Here is a 19,648-nt window from a genome sequence, read left to right on the forward strand (position 1 = left end):
ATTTCTCATTATTCATCATGAAAATTATAATGTCTGTTTTGATTTCGAGAGATTGTCAAGTTCAGTTTTTTCTTGGTGCCATAATTAATATTTTAGATGTAAGCAGTTGTTTTCGATTGTAATTTTTTTAGATTATTCTTAATAATACTGACGTTAATTGATTATAAATATTGTTAAAACTGATTTTTTTATAACAATATGAGATTGTCGCTTAAACTTACAAAACAGATTAATGTTCATGTTTGTTGATAAATATGTTTTTTTCTATTATTATATTGTGCCAGTGTATTGGCTTCGTTAATATTATGCTCTTGTAGTTAAATTGTTTTAATGATGTAGTTATTTAAATTTGTTTTTAAATAATAAAATATTTGAAACTAAAAGAAAGTTTTAATTCTGCTTATCTACTTTAAATACGTGGCATATTTAACTAATTCGATACGACAAAAACTCGTAAGTGATATAACATTCTTAGATTAACGAAAATTTAATTTTTTGGCGATGGGTAATAACCCGATAGACATCTACAGCTTTCAATATGTAATACTTATGAAGTTTTTTTTTCCCTCCTGTAAAGATCAGTCATTTGTAGTTCCGCGGTATTGCAAACAGTAGTTCAGTGATTATGCAGCACTGACGATATCTAATATTCATATAAAAGAGATCCTAGTACAAAGAAATATATATTTTTAGGAGCTTATAAACATATAAATACATTACAAAACTAATAAAAAATAATCATTTAAAAATTTGGATGTTTTAAAAGGATTAAGAATGAACTATATATTCAATATAAAAAGTATATATTTAGTGAAAATACAATTGATATATGTATGTGATATCAATACAAACATTATAATTACATCAAATAGTAATTTATAATCAATATATATATATATATAAAAATTGTTCATGTTTAATAAAATAAAGTAACATTTATACTTAAGAATTATAAGTTATAAATTTGTTCAAATTAGGTAAGTCACAGCCCATATAACAATGTTTATCAACGATCCTCAGTATGATCTTCCGCCATAACGGATCACGCACCAGTAAATGTGGATCACCGAATATTATCATAAAAAGTTTTGCCCTTGACAGTGCGACGTTGATACGTTTCGGTGATTTGACAAAACCCATCTGATACGATGTACCATCTCCCGTATGCGATCTGACAGTAGACATTAGTATTATCTTACACTCTTGCCCTTGAAAAATTTCAACGGATCCAATCTTTGGTAGCGGTTTATTGCTGTCTTTTATGATGGAAGTTAAATATTCAACCTGAAATGAACTAACGTTTATTATATGCATAAAATATCTATGTTTAAAACAAGTGCACCATAGAAAATGAATAATCTGATTTATTGAGTGGTTATAGCGCGGTGACATCGTGCGTTACTTGTGTAGTTATTAAATATTAAAACTAATTTATATCATATAAGTTTTAAGTGAAACATATTATGATACATATGTCCAATTTTATTTATAGAACTCCTAATATACTGGCTCAATTTTTTTAGCATTATTTATTGGCAAATTCAAGTTTACATTATTTGAAGGCATACTTTATTTAAAATGTAAAAATTGATACACTGACCTGTTTTTTGTATGGAGTAACGATTCCAATATCTTCTGGGCTAATATTTTTAGTATATAAACCAAGCAATACATCTAATAGCGCTTTTGCTTCTTGAGGGTTATACCACGATGGAAAGTCAAAACCCTTATAGCTCTCTCCACTGATGCCATAAAACATAACACCAGGATTTTCAGCTAAATTTAATAAGCTTTGAATTCTTTTAAAAAAGTTTCTAATCCATAATGTATCTGTGTTTAATTGCGATATTAAACTTCCATTATAAAACATGTCGCTGAATAGACTAACAATTTTTGGAATCGATCTATAGTTATAAATCAGTTTTGTCACGAGCTCCGGATTATACCCGTCGTTTTCCGTTCCGTTGCTTACAATATCTCTTTTGTACGGAATACAATTCAGCAATCTTTCTAAGTACGATGTGTCCAATCCATAACTGGAAGCTAAGGCGGATGTTATTACGGGTCCTAATTGTAAAGGATCACCTGACATTATAATTTGGCCTTTAGATTTATTGATGAAAGATAGTGCTACCATACTCTCCGGTTCCGTGCATTGCCCAGCTTCGTCTATCAGAACGTGTGTGAAGTAATCATCTTTAAAGCCTATTCTGTGTAACGTTCCCACGCCGATGCACGTTCCGATTACGATTTTGTGTTTCTTGATATATTCCTTGTTGCAATTGTAATAAAAGCCGCTCTTGTCGATACCCGAAGCAAAACCTTCCATTGTTTTAATAGTTGCGCTGCACTTTCTCAACGAAACAGGAATTTTGTTATTGTTCACTCGATTAATTGACACTACACGCAATATATAACCAGTAGTGAGCTTGCAGGTATCGATTAAAAGCTGCGTTATTAGATCAGCAGCAGTGTTTGAAGGTGCAACAATTAATAATTTGGAACTCGGTATGAGAGACGCTATTTGCTGGATAGTTTCAACCAATGTCATCGTTTTACCAGTTCCCGGGGGACCGTATATCACATAGGGCATAGGTCTTAACGTTCCTTTTAGAATATTTATTACTGCTTGCTTTTGTATAACATTTAAGTTATTGTAGCGCCAATTTACCTCATATTTCTTGGATTCAATCAGCTGATGGTTATTGTTAACTATACCTTGCGTTAATACGTCTTGATTTCCAATTTTAATTTGTGGCTTTTTGGCTTTCGTTATGCATTCAGGGAATAATAGTTCTGGGCCCAATTGTGAAAAAACTCTATCAATCGAAAAATGACATTTCCGATATACAGCTCTGGAAGCAAAAAATTCAACGTTAAGACTTTCGCCATCATATTGATCAAGAAATCTTGTGTTAAATCGGAGGTAAACACAATCTGGCCCTATTTTATTAATGTAACCTGTGAATCGTGACGGATTTTGCATCCATGGATTATTCACTTCTACAAAGTCTCCGAGTTGCAACGTCGGAGTCTTTTCGGCCAGATCCTTAATCTCCATCACGAGATATATGTCGGCTCTGTCCATGTAAACATTTAGCTCATTGTAATTTTTGTATCCAAGATTTTGCCCAATTTCTTCAAGATATACTAACATGTGAAATCTTTCTTTATAGTTTTTTATACTCAAAGGTTGCAATAATATGGATGGTACAGTCATTTCAGATAGACTGCATTCCTCAACCTCGTTGTAATATGTCTGCCATAAGTAGTCGGGAATGCCTGAGTGGGTTTTTATTGTGAGTTTTGTTAACTCATTTGGGGTACAATTCTGAAAGTTCAACGTCGATGTTCTTTCACTTACCTTTGGCTCAGTGACAATATTGTAATTCAACTGTCGTGATAATGTGCCAATGCTGTCTCGAATTCCACTCGATTGAATGGGAAGTGACTGTTTAAGTGAAAACAAAAAGTCTTTGTGGTTTTTCAAGGTGATTTCCGGTGGCTCTATTGGGGAATGGTCCTGACCGTTCAACATCGATATTCTTTCACTTACATTTTGATCAGTGACGATGTTGTAATCTGTCCACCCAGATAATGTATCAATGCTATCTTTAGTTTCACTCGCATAACTGGAGAGGTTCTGTTTGATATCTTCCGCACAAGGTGTGAGCAGAGAGTTTGTATAGTCTTTCGAGGAGCTTACCGGGAGCTCTTTTGTATAACATTTCTCAATGTTTGGAGCTGACGCTCTTATTTTGGTTCCGTCAATAACAATATTGCAATTTGTCTGTCTATTTGGTATACTGCTTCGAACCACGCTTAAGTAACCAAAGTCTAACACTGATCTTTTAGTTGACTCCAAAGTGATAGCAGCATTAAATTTAATATTGCGAATTATATTAAATCCTTCGAAACTGAATATTACTCCTTCATTAGTATAGCGTAATATTTTACAGTGGCAGTCAATCATTAACGTAATACTCTGTTCTGGACCAATCTCCACAAACGTCATTTCACGCGACATATTTATTAATTGCGTAAATTCGCTATAATTATGTTCAAATATAAGCTTCTTAAAAATTTGCAATTTTGATGAAACATTTTTTATCTGAATAACAACTGATTTGTGCGTATTTAATAACAATTCTCCTACATCGAAATTGCCTGATATTTCAATTGGTTCCTTTACGTCGCTTTGATAACATACCAAAATCAAAGTTTTTAAAAAGTTGCAGATTGTTGACAGCATTTTTGGGCCGTATTAAAGCAAACTAATGTTCTTAACCTGAACTTCCAAATTAACGGTTCATCGAAGGCTTCATTGTGGCACCGCTCTCACTAAGCACACTAAATTAGGTTTCGCAGCTAATGCCAAAGCTTAATGTATTTACATTTGTGGCAAACAACAACGGGTGTAACGCGCATGCGCGAGCATCATCTCGTAATCGGATAAGGTTCGTAAATACACCAAGATTTATACAAATACAAATATATTAGCGTACCGTTTGAAAAAATATTATTATATTAAAATATTAGATATAGTTTTCCATAGTTAATTCGGGTACTTTGCAATTTTATCGGAACCACGCTCAGAAAAGATTGTTATGACGTTAATTCTGCTTTTTTATGCTTTTGGCCCCAACGTCTACGAAAGTGGCCAGCACCCTTTTGCTATTTTTTTTACTTTTTAAGATTTATTATTTATATTTAACCACTTTACACGCGGTCCCGTACCGGTGTGGGAATTCAGAAATATCCATTACACGCGGTGTCGAGCCCGTGAGGGAATATGAAAATCGGACTTAAACGCGGTCCCACATATAATCGTGATTGTATTTGTCATTATATGTACTCTGCTTTCGAGTATATGCGAAAATCCCGGTATTTCGTTAAAAGTATTAAAAGCTAACTTTTTTAGCCTTAAAAGTCATAAATTAGACAAATACAAGACGGTGTGTTATTCACATTTTTTCCCCTTGAAGTATTTCTCAATTGCAGTAGATGGGATGGAGACAATAAAATAAACTGAATGAATAGGTATGTAGCAAAGCCAGCAGAACATTTCGAATAAGCATCCTTGACTAACGAGGGTTGCTTTATTTTTATAATAATTTGACACACTTTTATTACTATTATGGGAGCCGAATTTAGATGTGTTATGGCCAAAACTGGTCGGCGCTGGAGTGGCATTGCGTTGCGGATTTTCTCTCTCGCGTGCCGTCGCGCGTCCGCCCCATTTTGTAATGTAAACTCCGTCAATCTTAAATAAATATTACTGCAGCGGCTTAATCTGTGTCTCATTGCCACCCGTCACCAACAGCCCCCAAACTATATTACCCCATATTTCTTTGAATTTATAAAACGCAATGTGCTTTCGTCTGAATGTGTCTTTAAAATAAAGATATCTTTATTCCATTACGTCCATTGTTTATTATTGGGTTTATTCCACTTTTTTATTATTGCTTGCGATTTTTTAGAAATGGTACAAATATAATTCAAATTAAAGTAATTTAATATTACATATATTTGATACCATACTCTTTTTTGCGATTGTGGGTATTTAAAAATTTGTAGTTTTATTTTCGTCGCGATTTTTTACGCGTGAAATAATCTAAAGAGTACACAGTAGTGTACACAAAAAAATATCAGATTATATTATTTAACAATATTGTTTGATAATTTTAAGTGAATATTGCGCCTCTATTTGGTATCACGGCGCCCCACAATATCTAGCGCCCCAGGCGATCACCTGTACTGCCTGCCTCTCGGGCCGGCCCTGACCTTTATTGAGCTCCGATTGCTTCGTAACGACGATCGGAGCCGATTGCAGTCAAATTCGGGGGCGTTCCCGAACGCTGTATGACGGCGTTCGCGAACGCATACAAAAGACGAAACGGGCGTCAATACATATATTATTTATATTTAATGCAAATTACGTGGTCATATATATAGAATACAATACCAACCATTCATCTACAGACTCGATACATCAAATGTGTGAAATGTTCAATATTTTATGTATTTTTAAAATATATTAAAAATATATAAGAAACGTGCGTTAAAAAATAAGCAAATTGAGTCGATGGTTTGTTATCAGCACCGTTGGTCTTTGACACGTGTTTGTTTTCAAAGAAATAATATGATTTATTTTCTTTCATAGAACATCAACCTTTGATATATCTGAGTTAACTATTTTTGCATCGGGGTTGGTAATTATATCTAAGATCTAAAAAATGTTTTTAATCTGTGTACAGAAAGAGAGTCAGAAAATAAAATCTTGGCCTTATTATGTGAAATTTAACCTGTTTATACTGTCATGGTTTTATTGTATATGTACATATATTTAGTTTATTTTTAATTATTTTATACTAGGCATAATATTAAACTAGGCATAACCGACATGTATTTTGTTTTTGTTCCATTGATCTTCAACCCCATTTTCCTGGCTGACGATTCAATGGCGTTAAAGGCTTCTATTAGTGCCTGTTTTGATCTCGCCACTATGTTTACGTCATCAGTGCAGGCGAAGAATTGTGTCGATTTATTATACACACTGCCGGTTATATCCAGTTTGGCATCTCAGATCACTTTTTTTAGGGCAATGTTGAACAGATTGCACACTAGAGCATCGTCCTGTCGTAGGCTGTTGGCTTTGATAGATCATTTTGTATTTTCACTTGGCATTTGACATTTCTCATTATGAGTTGCACAAAGGAGATTAGTTTTTTTACACCCTACAGTGTACTCTTTAGATTATATCACGCGTAAAAAATCGCGTATAGTAAGTAGTAATAAGTTACGTTCATCGGACAATATATAATTTTTTCATATTTCTACAATTATGTCCTGTATATATTGGAACAGTTCATTACCGCTGTGTTTCACCAATTCGGCAGGAATTCATCTATACCTTTGGTGACTTGTTATATTTTAGCTTCATAATGGCTTCGCTAACTTCCATAGTTGATTCATCGGAATCTGTATCCCCCGGACTGATCTCACGACGACCTAGAGTCTAGGTCGTCGAGATAAGTCCAGCTTTCTTTATTATATACTGTTTTGTAACGATAGTTTTGTTTATGTTTATTGACCCTACTTCCAACCACCTGATTATCGGACCATTCCGTCCTTCTCTGTTAGCCAAAGGAATTGAATACCCAATACAGTTACCCTGGTTTAGAGATAGTACTTGAGCAGGCAAAGGCTATGTAATGCTATCTGGATACAGCATCATGTGTTGTGCATACCCTGTCCCTTTAGATCCATAAATGCAAATAAATGATCCATGATTCGAAGAGTCGCTGAATCTTAATTTAAAGAATTGAATAATTTTAATTTCATTTTTTCAATTGTTTTTTTGTGGATATGATATATTATTTCGGTTTAATTATATCAACAAGGAATTATAAAAGATCTCACTCGATCTAGCAAATGCCATCAACAGCATCGAACAAACCTGTAAATGGTTGAAGTCTTACAGACAAAGCGGTTTTGAAACAACAGTAGAAATCGCTACGGATTTTGAAATAGATCCAGTTTTCCAAGAGATAAGGATGCACAAAATAAGATAACATTTTTATTATGAAGGTGATAATGAAGCAATTGTAAATTCACAAAAAAAAAAATTGATTATTTTTACCAGATAATTGATATGGCAATCATGTCGATAGCCGCTTCAAATAGATCATGACTTATTTGCTTTTATCTATAAATTTCACGAATTGTGAGAAACAGATATATTAAATTGCAGTATGAGTCTGAAAAAAAATCTTACAGCTGGGGAAACTAAATACATATATTGATGACTCTAAGAAGTTAAAATCATTGGGGCTAAAAATTCCCGCAGTCATTAAAATACTCCTGTAGAGATTTTTCAATTTCTTAGTATAAACAATCGAAAGAATGTCTTTCCTTATGTTAATATTACACTTTTAACAATTTCTGTTACTGTAGTTTCTGAAGACAAACTTTTCAAAGCTAAAACTCATAAACAATTATATGCGATCAACAATGGCTGAAGATCGACTCACCGCCTTAGCTATATTGTCAATTGGAAATGAAATAGCCAATGAATTTGACTATAGTGAGCTTATTGCCAATTTTGCAACCACAAAATGTCGGAAAATTTGTTTATTATAATAATTATATTATTTCTGCCGTAGTGTTTTGATGCAAATCGAGCAATGATGAATATATTATTTATACATATTTATTGATATAGTAGTCATAAGGTTATCTTTGTTTTTTCTTTCCGTGGAATTAATTTCAACATAAAATATATACTGTTTTCAGAAATTCTATTACATTTTCAAATTTTCTAACAATTTAAGACTGTTCCTTTATGTTTTAGGCACATATGATTATAATATTTAATAAAATAAAAATTAATGATACATGCAAGTGTGTTTGTTATTTACTTACTTAACTGAAATGCCTCTTTTTGTAGATTGCTGTAATTAAATAATACATAATTACATATTTAATAATTGAATAATTTCTTTTATTAAATAAACATACTTAAACACTAGCATATATTTTTGCGTTTCGGTTTTTCATATATTATTTTCGAAAAAATAAAACTGTCCATTTTATAATACGAAATAGTTGTGCCTCGACTCATTAGTATGAATTTTTAACCATGCTCCGTTGTGTTGTTAAGATTGGATGTAAATTTGTTAACGATTTCAGTTGATCATTATCAACTAAAGATCGTCCTTGACTTTTTTATTTTTTCGAATCATCGTTGCACTATACCTTATTTAACAGTAACCAACACAAAAGGATGGTTTAGTTTGCGAGCAGTAACAGATACAAGAAATTGTACGGATTATATGGTGACCAACAAAGAACATACAATTTTGAGCTTGTACAAAAAATGCCCTCATTTGCTTCTTTTCTATCTTTATTTGATAAAAATTTAGAGAGATTAAATTGAGAAAAATGAAAGTTAAAATTTAAAATTAAAAACTACTCCGGCCGAAATAATATTAAAACTATGCCTTAACACTCCCTGATTGTATGATATTGTTTGTTTTCGACGGGATTCTTAGATAATTAAATTTTGCTCTCAAACATATATTTTCTTTTAATTAACTATTTCAAAAAAATAAATACACTATCTCCAATATAAAATGGTTATATTTATTTAAAATACAATATATTTGTCACATTTGCTTAAATTATAATACCATAATTACAATAAAAATAAATAAAAATTTATCACAATACAATATCAAAAATTGGTGCTTTTGAATAAGATTAAATAATATAAATGCTTAGAAATTATTAATTAGTCTACAGCCCGTATAACAATGTTTATCAATGATCCTTAGTAGGATATTTTTCCATAACGGATCGTGCATCAGTAAATGAGGATCACCAAATATGATCATAATAATTTCCGCTCTTGAAATTGCGACGTTGATGCGTTTCGGTGATTTTACAAAACCCATCTGATTTGATGTGCCATCTCCCATTTGTGATCTGACAGTTGACATTAATATTATCTTGCGTTCTTGCCCTTGAAAAATTTCTACAGATCCAATCTTTGGTAGTTTTTTATTTGTATCTTTTATTATCTTAGTCAAATATTCTACCTAAAATAAACATCAATTTTTAATATATGTATTTAAGCATTCCATAACAAAATTCCAAAATAAACTGTGCAACATACAAATAAAATATCCTGTCTATTAAGTTAATTATCTGCCATAATCTAATATTTTCAAGTTGATATTTTAATTTTTTTTTAATAGTAGCTAAAAAAGTGCCAAACCAAATTTACAACACGTTTATATCTGATTTCAAATATAAGTTTTGAAATCAAACGATGAAGTGTTACCAATTTTTTTTATATGATTACTGGTTCAAGAAACTTTTTTATAAATGTACACTATATCATAAGGATAAGATATAATTTAGTAATAATGTAAAAATAAATTTACTGACCTGTTTGGTATACGGAGTAACAATTCCAATATCATCCGGTTTAATATTTTTAGAATATAAGCCAAGCAATACATCCAAGAGTGCTGTTGCTTCTTTAGGGTTATACCAAGATGGAACGTCAATACCCTTATGGCTCGTTCCCTTGATCCCGTAAAATACAACACCAGGATTTTCTGTTAATTTTAATACGCTTTGAATTCTTTTAAAATAATTTCCTATCTCAGGAGTATCTGTATTAATTTTCGATATTAAACTTCCATCATAAAACATGTCGCTAAATAGACTGACAATTTTTGGAATCGATCTAAAATTATAAATCAGCCTTGTCACGAGCTGCGGATCATATCCGCCGTTTTCGGTGCCGTTGCTTATAGTGTCTTTTTTGTACGGAATACAATTTAGCAACCTTTCTAAATACGATTCGCTCAATCCATGTTCTGAAGCTAAGTCAGATGTTACTACAGGTCCTAACTGTAAAGGGTCTCCTGATATTACTATTTGGCCTTTAGATATATCGATGAAGGAAAGTGGTACCATAATCTCAGGTTCCGTACATTGCCCGGCTTCGTCTATCAGAACGTGTGTGAAGTAGCCGTTTTTGAAGCCCATTCTGCCTAACGTTCCTACACCAATGCATGTTCCGATTACGATTTGGTGTTGCTTGATGTATTCGCTGTCGCAATTGTGATGAAAGCCGCTCTTGTCGATTTCGGAAATTAAGTTTATCGAAGTTTTCATAGTTGCACTGTACTTTTTCAACGAAATTGGAATTTTGTCATTGTTCACTTGATTGCTTGACACTAACCGTATGATAGATTTATCAGTATCGGTGGTTTCAAGTAAACGCTGCGTTATTAAATCAGCGGCCGTGTTTGACGGCGTAGCAATTAATAATTTGGAATTCGGTATTAGATACACTATTTGTTTTATAGTTTCTATTAATGTCATCGTTTTACCAGTTCCCGGTGGACCATATATTACATAAGGTGAAGGTCTTAACGTTCCGTTTAAAATATTTGTAACCGCTTTTTTTTGTATACAATTTAAGTTTTTGTTAAACCAATTTATGTTATCTGTTTGCGATCTGTTCCAGTAATTTTTATTGTCAATAACCATGCCTTGCATTAAAAAGACCAGTGTGGAGATTTGCGATTTCTTTGGTTTTACAGTGCCATCAGGAAATAATATTTGTGGGCCTAATTCTGAAAAAGCTTTGTCAATCGCAGAGTGACACTTCCGATACGTAGCTCCAGAGGTAAAAAACTCAACGTTAAGAAGTTCATCGCCATATTTTTTAAAAAACATTTTTCTAAATCTAAAGTGAACAGAATCTTTCTCAATTTTATTAACGTAACCTTCGATTTCAAGCGGGTATTGATTCCACGGATTGTCCACTATTATAAAGTCTCCGAGTTGCAAGGTTGGACTCTTTTTGGCCAAATTCTTGATCTTCATAATGAGTAGTTGATTTTTTTCGTCTTTCTCCATGGAAACATTTTGTTCATTATAATTTTTATATCCGAGGTTTTGCTGGATTTCTTCTAGATATAGCAACATGTGAAACTTTTTTGTATAGTTATTTAAACGTAACGGTTGTGACAATATAGGCGGTGCAGGTTTTTTGATTTGATTGGTTTTGTCGGCATCAATGTAATACGACTGCCACAAGTAGTCAGGAATTCCTTTGTGGTTTCTTGTGCGTCTTACATTTTGTTCAGTGAGCACTTCGTTATTCACCCGCCTAGATAATGTGCTAGTGCCTTTTTGAATCACACTCGATTTTTGATTGGAAAGTGTCGGTATGATCGTTTTTTTGAGATCTCTCGAAGCGCTCGCCTGCAGCGTTGTCGAAAGATAATTCTGACAGTTGTAATTCGTATCGATGCGGTTTTGAGTGGCAATCGAGGTATTGAAGCCTAACGATGATCTCGGAGTTGGAGTTGGAGTTGGAGTCAGAGTCGGCATCGGCATCGGATCGAGGATGCCATGGAATTGAAATTTCCGAATTATATTAAATCCCTCAAAGCTGAATATTACCGTTTCCTCAGAACTGCCCAATATTATACAACGATACTCGAGCCAAAAGTGTACTCTCTGCCCGGGGCTAATCTCTTTAAAAGTAAGCACACTGGTCAGATTTATTAATTGAGGACGTTGTTTAATAGGTAATATAAGCTCTTTAAAAGTCTGCAATTTCGGTGAGACATTTTCAATGTAAACAGAAATGCATTTGCGCGAGTTTAATGGTAATGTTGGTAAAGCGAAATTGTCAGATGTTTTAATCAAATCGTCTGGAGTATTTTTTAAAAACAAATATTGAAATAACTTGTAAACTGTCGACAGCATTTTACTTTATTGCACTTTGCATTACTGTCACTAGATTGCATCAGCTATGCACTGATCGCGTTAAACTGTCACTATGATAATACATCTCGGTGTTGCCATGAGTTATAAACCTTATAGACCATATACCCGAATAGCCAAATATTCCCTTTTAGTGGAAAAAATTCAAAAAAGGTATTTAAGGTACCTTTACCAAAGGACATTTGGTTATTATCCGTACATATATCCCAGCGCCTTTCTTTTAGTTAGAAAATTGTATGTCGCTAAGCATTTTTTCAAATTACTAAAAGGTGCTGTCACGCTCAGAAACCATACTGTCGTGTACAGAGTAAATTAAAATTAGTATTATAGTATTTTGATAATTATGTACTATTTAATTTCAATAATTTACAAAAAGTGGTATTTTAGTTTAAGTAATAACATAATTGAATTAATCATTATTTTGTATTTTATTACATATTATAATTTTATGTACTTAAAACGTAGAAAAATTTGAAAATGTAATTAAATTTCTGAAAATAGTTTATATTTTAAGTTGAAATTAATTTTAATAAATATTTATGAATATAATATATTTATCATTGCTCGATTTGCATCAAAACACATTAAAAATTTGTAAATATCTCAAAAATTACGCTAAAAATAATAAAATTATTATAATCACATTTCTCACAAACAAATTTTCCGACATTTTGTAATAAAAGTGGCAAGTATTCTTGTCGACTCGAGTTTGCAAAATTTGCCGATCGAAGAGAAAAGTTTGTTTTCTCTATTATTAGACCCTTTTTATGAGTTCATTCACGTTTTGACTCATGTAAAAGTAATAAAAACGTCATAATTGTAAAAAACAGTGTCACGATTTTAGTGACCTACCCATAGGACAGTGGGCATATCTGGGTTAATATTGTTTTCTAATTGCCACCCATAACCATCCGTTTACCGAAAATAAATACTGCGGAAGGAATAAAAATCATTTTAACAGGCTAATTAAAAATTTCAAAATATATTATTAAATAAATAAAATAAACTGATATTATAAAATCCATTTTTGGTCTTTTTTTTTTAAAAAAGTTAACCAGGTTGATAAGTCAAAGAACTTAATAATAAATAAATACTAGACGTACAAATATTTTTAGTAGGAACACAACTGCACGTGTTTTTTGTGTAAGACGACCTTGGTTTTGCAAAATAGCAATAAATACAAATGGATCAGGAATATGATATAATAGGGTGACTTCCTATTGTATCCAGACGGTGTGCGTTTCGTAGCGAGAAAGTAGCTTAACACGTTTTATCTTTCAACATTGTTTTTCATCGCCGTGCGCGTATTTATTCCCCAGGCGATCAAAAAATATAATCAACAACATTGGTTTCTGAGATAAATTTTTTTATTCTAAATACTTGAATTATTAAATAGTAAATATGTCGATTATTAAAAACGGTAACATAAATTAAATTATTTTTAGTGATTAATATTTATCACAGAATTGATCATTCATAATCATCAGTGATCGTCGACAAGAGAATAGAAAATCCGTCACTCCAGTGCTAATATTCCGAGTGAAAATTATTTATATAAATTGAAAATTGAGTTATAGTAAAATATAATTAAATTGTTGAGGTTAAGCGAAAGTCCGACGTGAAGTTATCTGCGCAGTTACGTCAAGGTGACAGCCGACGGTGCGGTTTACGAATCGCGGAATCGCCAAGTCGCCAAGTCGCCAAGTCGCCAAGTCGCCAAGTCGCCAAGTCGCCCTAGCTGCTAGTATGATCTCCGACCCGATCCGAGTTCCGTTTCGCCCCCCGAGTCTAGCGGCCGCAGACTTTGCTCTCTCGTCGAAGACCATTTAGCGATTCGTCTTCGCGACATGTCTTTCGGCGACAACAAGGAGACCTTCAATTTGCTCGACGTCTCCACGGACGCCGATTCGGACGAGTTTCAAATAGAGATCGCCCCGCGCAAGCGAAGGATCAGGTGTGACTTACATTTTTCAGTTTCAATTTCACAGTACATTTCAGTTCATCTAATATTCATCAAATTACTCAAATGATTGAAAAATATTACTCAACTCACTTTTTTCAGTCAAAATATCTTCCATCGATGTATCGAAGCTTATAATAGTGTGAACATTCTGAACAAAGTTACAGATTTCATTCAACAATATTTGCTTCGTTATCTTCAGTATCGAGTCCAGTAGTATCATCAGCGGAAAATAATCCTAGAAAGTGTTCTTTAATTTCATTTAACGTTATTTTCGAGACATATCATTGACTCGTTGTTTGCGGGATCAGCCAAGACATTAGTGACCATCCTGTATAATGTATTTTTTAACGCTCAATCAAAACACTAATATCATGTAGATCTTTTGTCATGGATGTATAGGTACAACTCCTAGCAACTTTAAATCAAACAAATTTTCTAATGCGTATTTACAAATTATATTTGTTCTGTGCGTTTTAAAGTAAATTTAATAACATTGTCATTTTATTAACCTTTGTGCTTTGCAAACAAATCTACAATAATATGTGATTTCATATTTATATTCTATTTTATTTTTAGAAAACGTGGAAGAAAAATTTCTCAATGTTCGAAACCTAGAACGGACACGTGGGGTCCCAAACTCATACTGATAGGAATTACCACTGCCTTATTAGCTTGGCTTGCAACACTGTCGTGGGCTGCTGCGTCTTTATCCGCTGATACGCATAGATTGGATGTTGCTCTTAAAGAAGGTTAGTAAACTAAATAAAAAAATATGTGTAATAAGTGGGTAAATATTAAATAATTTGTCAGAAAATTATTAAAAATATTTATTTTTAATTGTATCTCTAATAAGTAAATAAGTAAAGTTTTTAACAATATTAATACATCCTTCAATTAATGCAGTTTTCAAAATTTATTGCTATTATACTTCAAGAAAATGTCCAATTCACTTATATAACTTATAATCTTTGATTAATAAATTTAATTTCAATTTTTATAATACTCGAACTATAAAATTTATACAAATTTGATAAATTTAACTGTATTTTTGAATTAGTAATTGGTTATTATAAAATTTACTTTTCACGTTTTTATTGATCGTAACAATTAGATTTCTGCGTATGAAAAAGGATGTTTTATTTAAATATTTATTTTGAAATATGTCATTTAACAATTTTGACCCTTTTACTTTTATGTATAGAACTAATTTTAAGACTTTTTATAACAAATGTTTAAGTTGCCGCAATTTTGTAACAAGGTAGCGGTACAGGCTAGATGTTAAACTTTGTCGATATATTTCAAAGACAATTATAAAAAAATGATTGCCATCTGATTATTTGCCACATACATTTCATTTATAATATATAGCTAATTTTTAACTCAGGTTGCTTTGTGGTCTCTGGATGTAAGAATACTATAATATTAGTTTTAGGTTATTTTGGTAAAACTACTGATGAACTTATTTAATTAAATCTTTCGTTGTAACATGACAAGTGTGAGCCCAATGAGTAACAATAGGGTAATAAACGATTCAAGATAATATTTAATCTTTGATTCAAAATAATTCCAAGAATGTGTTTACTTGATCGCAACCAAGACACTGATGTCAAAACAACACATTTAAAAATCTTATCTTCTTTTCAATTTACCTAATATCAGGGCATTTTTTAAACAAAAAAGGTACCGGAACTTATTTCTTGTCAAGCATTTTATTATAGAAAATTATGTTCATTCAAATTAAATTTAAAGCAGCTTTTCCTATACTACGAAGCGCATAAAAAATAAAGAAAATTCATCATAATTTTTTCTTTACTTTAGACATGTCAAATCCAAAGTTAAACAAACAAATATAATTATACAACTAAAGATTAAATTTAAAATAAATTTGAATAAAAGTTTATAGTGATTTCCAATTGTCCAATTCTCGTCTGTTAAATCGTCTCGATTCATTTTTTTAGTGTTGGTGTCTATGGCCAAATGAAATCTGAGAAACCGCAGATCAACGTATTTTGAAGGATCGAAAAGTGGCAAAGGTGGTCCGACGAGTTTAATGAAGAAAAGTGCTGAAACTGTATTGGTCTTCATCGAAGCTCTTATTGGGGTAATAATTAGATTCGTTTGCGAAAACCCGGGTTCATGTTCGCTTGAAAAAATGGGAATAGAATTCGGAGCATATATCAAATGCAATATTTTTTTAGTATGTCTTTTCGAGAATGTATTTGCAAAATCCACTAATCGTTTCTGTTTCGTTTAGTGGTATTCTGATTGATATGTTCGTAAATTCCATCACCAAATGTCAACTGAACATCAATATCTTCAAGCCAATATTTTTAGTCAAGTACGCGAACCCAAAGTATAAACTTAACATTTTTTGCTATCTAGCAACCTTTTTTAAGTTGACTCTTTCAACGTGGAATAAAATGTTTTCAAGTCAATAGGAGGATCACTTTTTGAAAAATGTTCGTGGTGTGAAATGTACTGATAGACAGCTTATCCATGGAATTAAAAACAAATGCATTTATAAACGTACATATACATAAGTATAGTCTATTGTTATGTTTCTGTGAATTATGTTTTTTTCATTTGCTCAAGAAAGAAAATTTAAAAATTTGCTTGAATTATTTTAAAGACCAAGATTTATTTTTTTAAATATGGATCGTAATAACATAAAGTTTGAAAACTACTTTGAAGTAATTTTGACTGCTGTTTTGGGTATGAAAAAAATAGTTATCAATTTTTTTCATAAACCGTTCGTAAATTAATGATAATTTTTAATATTAATTCGCCAACGACATCGAATAACGGTCTAGTACTCTGCATTATTCCCACTAGGTCGTATGCCAGCTTTAGGCCGTACAAATGATGCAAACTGTAGGGGTTCCAACCACCTGCATAATTAACTTGTTAGTCATTCTAACGACTATTTCGAACAAATAAAAATATACACTAACTCATCTCGAAAGTACCGTCTATCAATAGAATAAAGAGCTCGGAACGAAACAATTGAATAATCAATTCTTAAGATTTTATTAGAACAACTGTCTCGATTAGGGATTGCAATACCGGTATTGGGGCAAAAATTGACATTCAATACTACCAATAATATTTTTATATATTTTTTTGAAATTCATTCATCTTATTTGCTGAAAATGATATCTCCATGGCCTAGAACAGTGATTCTCAACGGGGGCGCCAGCGCCCCCTTGTGGGCGTTTCAGAGGTCTGACGGGGCGTTTATAAATTTTTAGCATTTAGGGGGCGGTGCAGGGATTTTAGGGGGCGCTGCAGGGTTTTGAGTGGGCGTTGTGTGACAGTACGGCGTTTGACAGCGCCACGTCATATGAAAGAGGCCACGAAGCCATCGCGGGTAAATGAACATTTTTTAAAGAAACATTCCGACAAGAACAATAAAGACATATTATACTTTCAAGAACTTAAGAAAACATTTGAAAGTCGTAATACTCTCAGCGATGTTTTTAAGAAAAAATCAAGTCAGAATGAAAAAGGACTAATGGTATCTTATGAAATAGCACAAATTATTGCAAAATGTGGTGCACCACATATCTACGGAGAAAAATTAATATTACCAGCTATACGGGCATTCATTAATAATATGATCGGGCAAAACCAGCAAAAGATTCTTTCTTCGATCCCATTGACCAATGATACAGTTTCAAGAAGAATTGATGAGATGGTAAGCGATATCGAAATGCAAGTATGTTATGAACTACAGTCCAACGAATTTTCATTACAATTGGATGAGAGTACTCTGCATGATAATAAATCTCTATTACTTGCTTATGCACGATTTGTGAAGAATGAAAAAATTATCGAAGAGATGCTATTTGCAAAATTACTTACTACTAACACGACTGGTGCATCAGTGTTTGAAACTCTTGAAAACTTTTTCGTCGAAAAAAATATTCCCTTCACTAATGTGATTGCTTGTGCTACTGATGGAGCACCGGCTATGGTTGGTCGATATCGTGGTTTTGTATCAAGATTGAAAAATGTGGCACCAAATGTTCTAACAATTCACTGCATCATTCACCGTCATCACTTAGTCGCAAAACATCTTAGTGGAAGACTTCACAAATCGATGAATATTGTTATAAATGTCATAAATAAAATAAAGTCACGTCCCTTGAATGATAGGTTATTCCGTCAACTGTGCATAGAAAATGATGAAGAATTTATAAGACTTATCTTACATACAGAAGTAAGATGGCTGTCTAAAGGAAATGTTTAAAAAGGTTTTATGCACTATTCAATACGATTGTGGAGTTTTTGGACAATAAAAACATATGCAATGAATTGAAATTATTACGAAACGATGTGGCCTATCTTTCGGATATATTTGAGAAGATAAACGAAAACCTCCTGAAACTTCAAGGAGGCAATATCAGCCTTATTAAAGCCAAAGGTATTGTACTGAGCTTTATAAATAAGCTCAAATTATATAAAAATAATCTTTGTCGACGAGAATACCATCAGTTTCCTTATTTACAACAATTAAAGGAAGATATGCTCAAGGATTCGGATTTGGAAACCTACTGTAGCCATATTGACGCCCTTATCGAAGAGATGACAATTCGTTTCAAGAAGACTTGACGGAACTTGTAATACCAACTTGGATAATTAATCCATTTTTATCAGACGTAGAAAGTGTCAGTCAAAATTTAAATGAGCAGTTTATTGAGCTACAAAATGACTTGAGGCCAAAATAATATTCAATCAATGTGATTATGATGCTTTTTGGGTTCGTCTTCGCCATCGATACCCTCTTCTGTAGAAAGAAGTAAAATTACCGATCATGGGATTTCCTTCATCGTATTTAGTGGAAAAGGGTTTTAGCGCAGTAATACATATTTTAAGAAAATCACGAAATCGATTACAAATAAGCCAAAAAGGAGATTTAAGATTGTATTTAACTAAACTTGAGCCTAATATTACAAAATTGGTGCAATCGCGCGAGGCTCAAGGATCTCATTAAATTTATTTTTATTTTTATTTATTTATTTTATTAATTTATTTAGCTTAATAGCTAATCTTTAAAATATTAATAATCTAATATTTTTATGTAAATATTTCGCATTTCATATTGAATTATTTGCTTTTTTATTAAAATAATATTATAATGTTGTATGTAGTGTTAATATGACATAAAATGCAATAAAATAATAAATACATTATGTTTATAAAAATAATCACGTGCTTTATTTGTATTTCTCATATTTTTTTTATTTGTAGTAGGAAATCCATTGTAAAATACATACATGAAGAAAAGCGTAAATTTTAAATTTCATTTTTGTGTGTGGGAGGGGGGGGGGGCACTGGATAATTTTACTGTGGTAAAGGGGGCGTTTCTTT

At 32.2% G+C, this 19,648-nt stretch overlaps 3 protein-coding genes and 1 pseudogene across 4 annotated transcripts in view; 2 read left to right on the forward strand and 2 right to left on the reverse strand.

The window, feature by feature from the left end:
* Window positions 1-789: 789 nt before the first annotated feature.
* LOC148226292 (5'-3' RNA helicase armi-like) lies at window positions 790-4,625 on the reverse strand. Its single transcript, XM_088204629.1, has 2 exons — window positions 1,601-4,625; window positions 790-1,284 (listed from the first exon to the last, which is right to left on the reverse strand). The coding sequence occupies exons 1-2, from the start codon at window positions 4,250-4,252 to the stop codon at window positions 943-945; spliced, it is 2,994 nt and encodes a 997-aa protein (XP_088060755.1). The 5' UTR covers window positions 4,253-4,625; the 3' UTR covers window positions 790-942.
* Window positions 4,626-9,123: 4,498 nt separating this feature from the next.
* Window positions 9,124-12,375, reverse strand: LOC148226293 (5'-3' RNA helicase armi-like). Its single transcript, XM_088204281.1, has 2 exons — window positions 9,952-12,375; window positions 9,124-9,599 (listed from the first exon to the last, which is right to left on the reverse strand). The coding sequence occupies exons 1-2, from the start codon at window positions 12,295-12,297 to the stop codon at window positions 9,279-9,281; spliced, it is 2,667 nt and encodes an 888-aa protein (XP_088060407.1). The 5' UTR covers window positions 12,298-12,375; the 3' UTR covers window positions 9,124-9,278.
* Window positions 12,376-13,935: 1,560 nt separating this feature from the next.
* The window catches only part of LOC148226294 (uncharacterized), a 34,476-nt gene continuing 28,763 nt past the window's right edge, over window positions 13,936-19,648 (forward strand). The window contains exons 1-2 of one of the 2 annotated variants that reach the window (XM_088203366.1): window positions 13,936-14,269; window positions 14,855-15,027. In XM_088203366.1, coding sequence (XP_088059492.1) covers window positions 14,163-14,269; window positions 14,855-15,027 — 280 coding nt within the window. In that variant the 5' untranslated portion in view covers window positions 13,936-14,162. The remainder of the gene's footprint in view (window positions 14,270-14,854; window positions 15,028-19,648) is intronic. The other variant, XM_088203360.1, reaches the window with a different exon arrangement.
* On the forward strand, window positions 17,941-19,271 carry LOC148226295 (protein ZBED8L-like; annotated as a pseudogene).

The sequence above is a fragment of the Plectrocnemia conspersa genome, unplaced genomic scaffold (assembly GCF_051122295.1).
Source record: "Plectrocnemia conspersa isolate PC_06_02 unplaced genomic scaffold, ASM5112229v1 ptg000014l, whole genome shotgun sequence".
NCBI lineage: Eukaryota > Metazoa > Arthropoda > Insecta > Trichoptera > Polycentropodidae > Plectrocnemia > Plectrocnemia conspersa.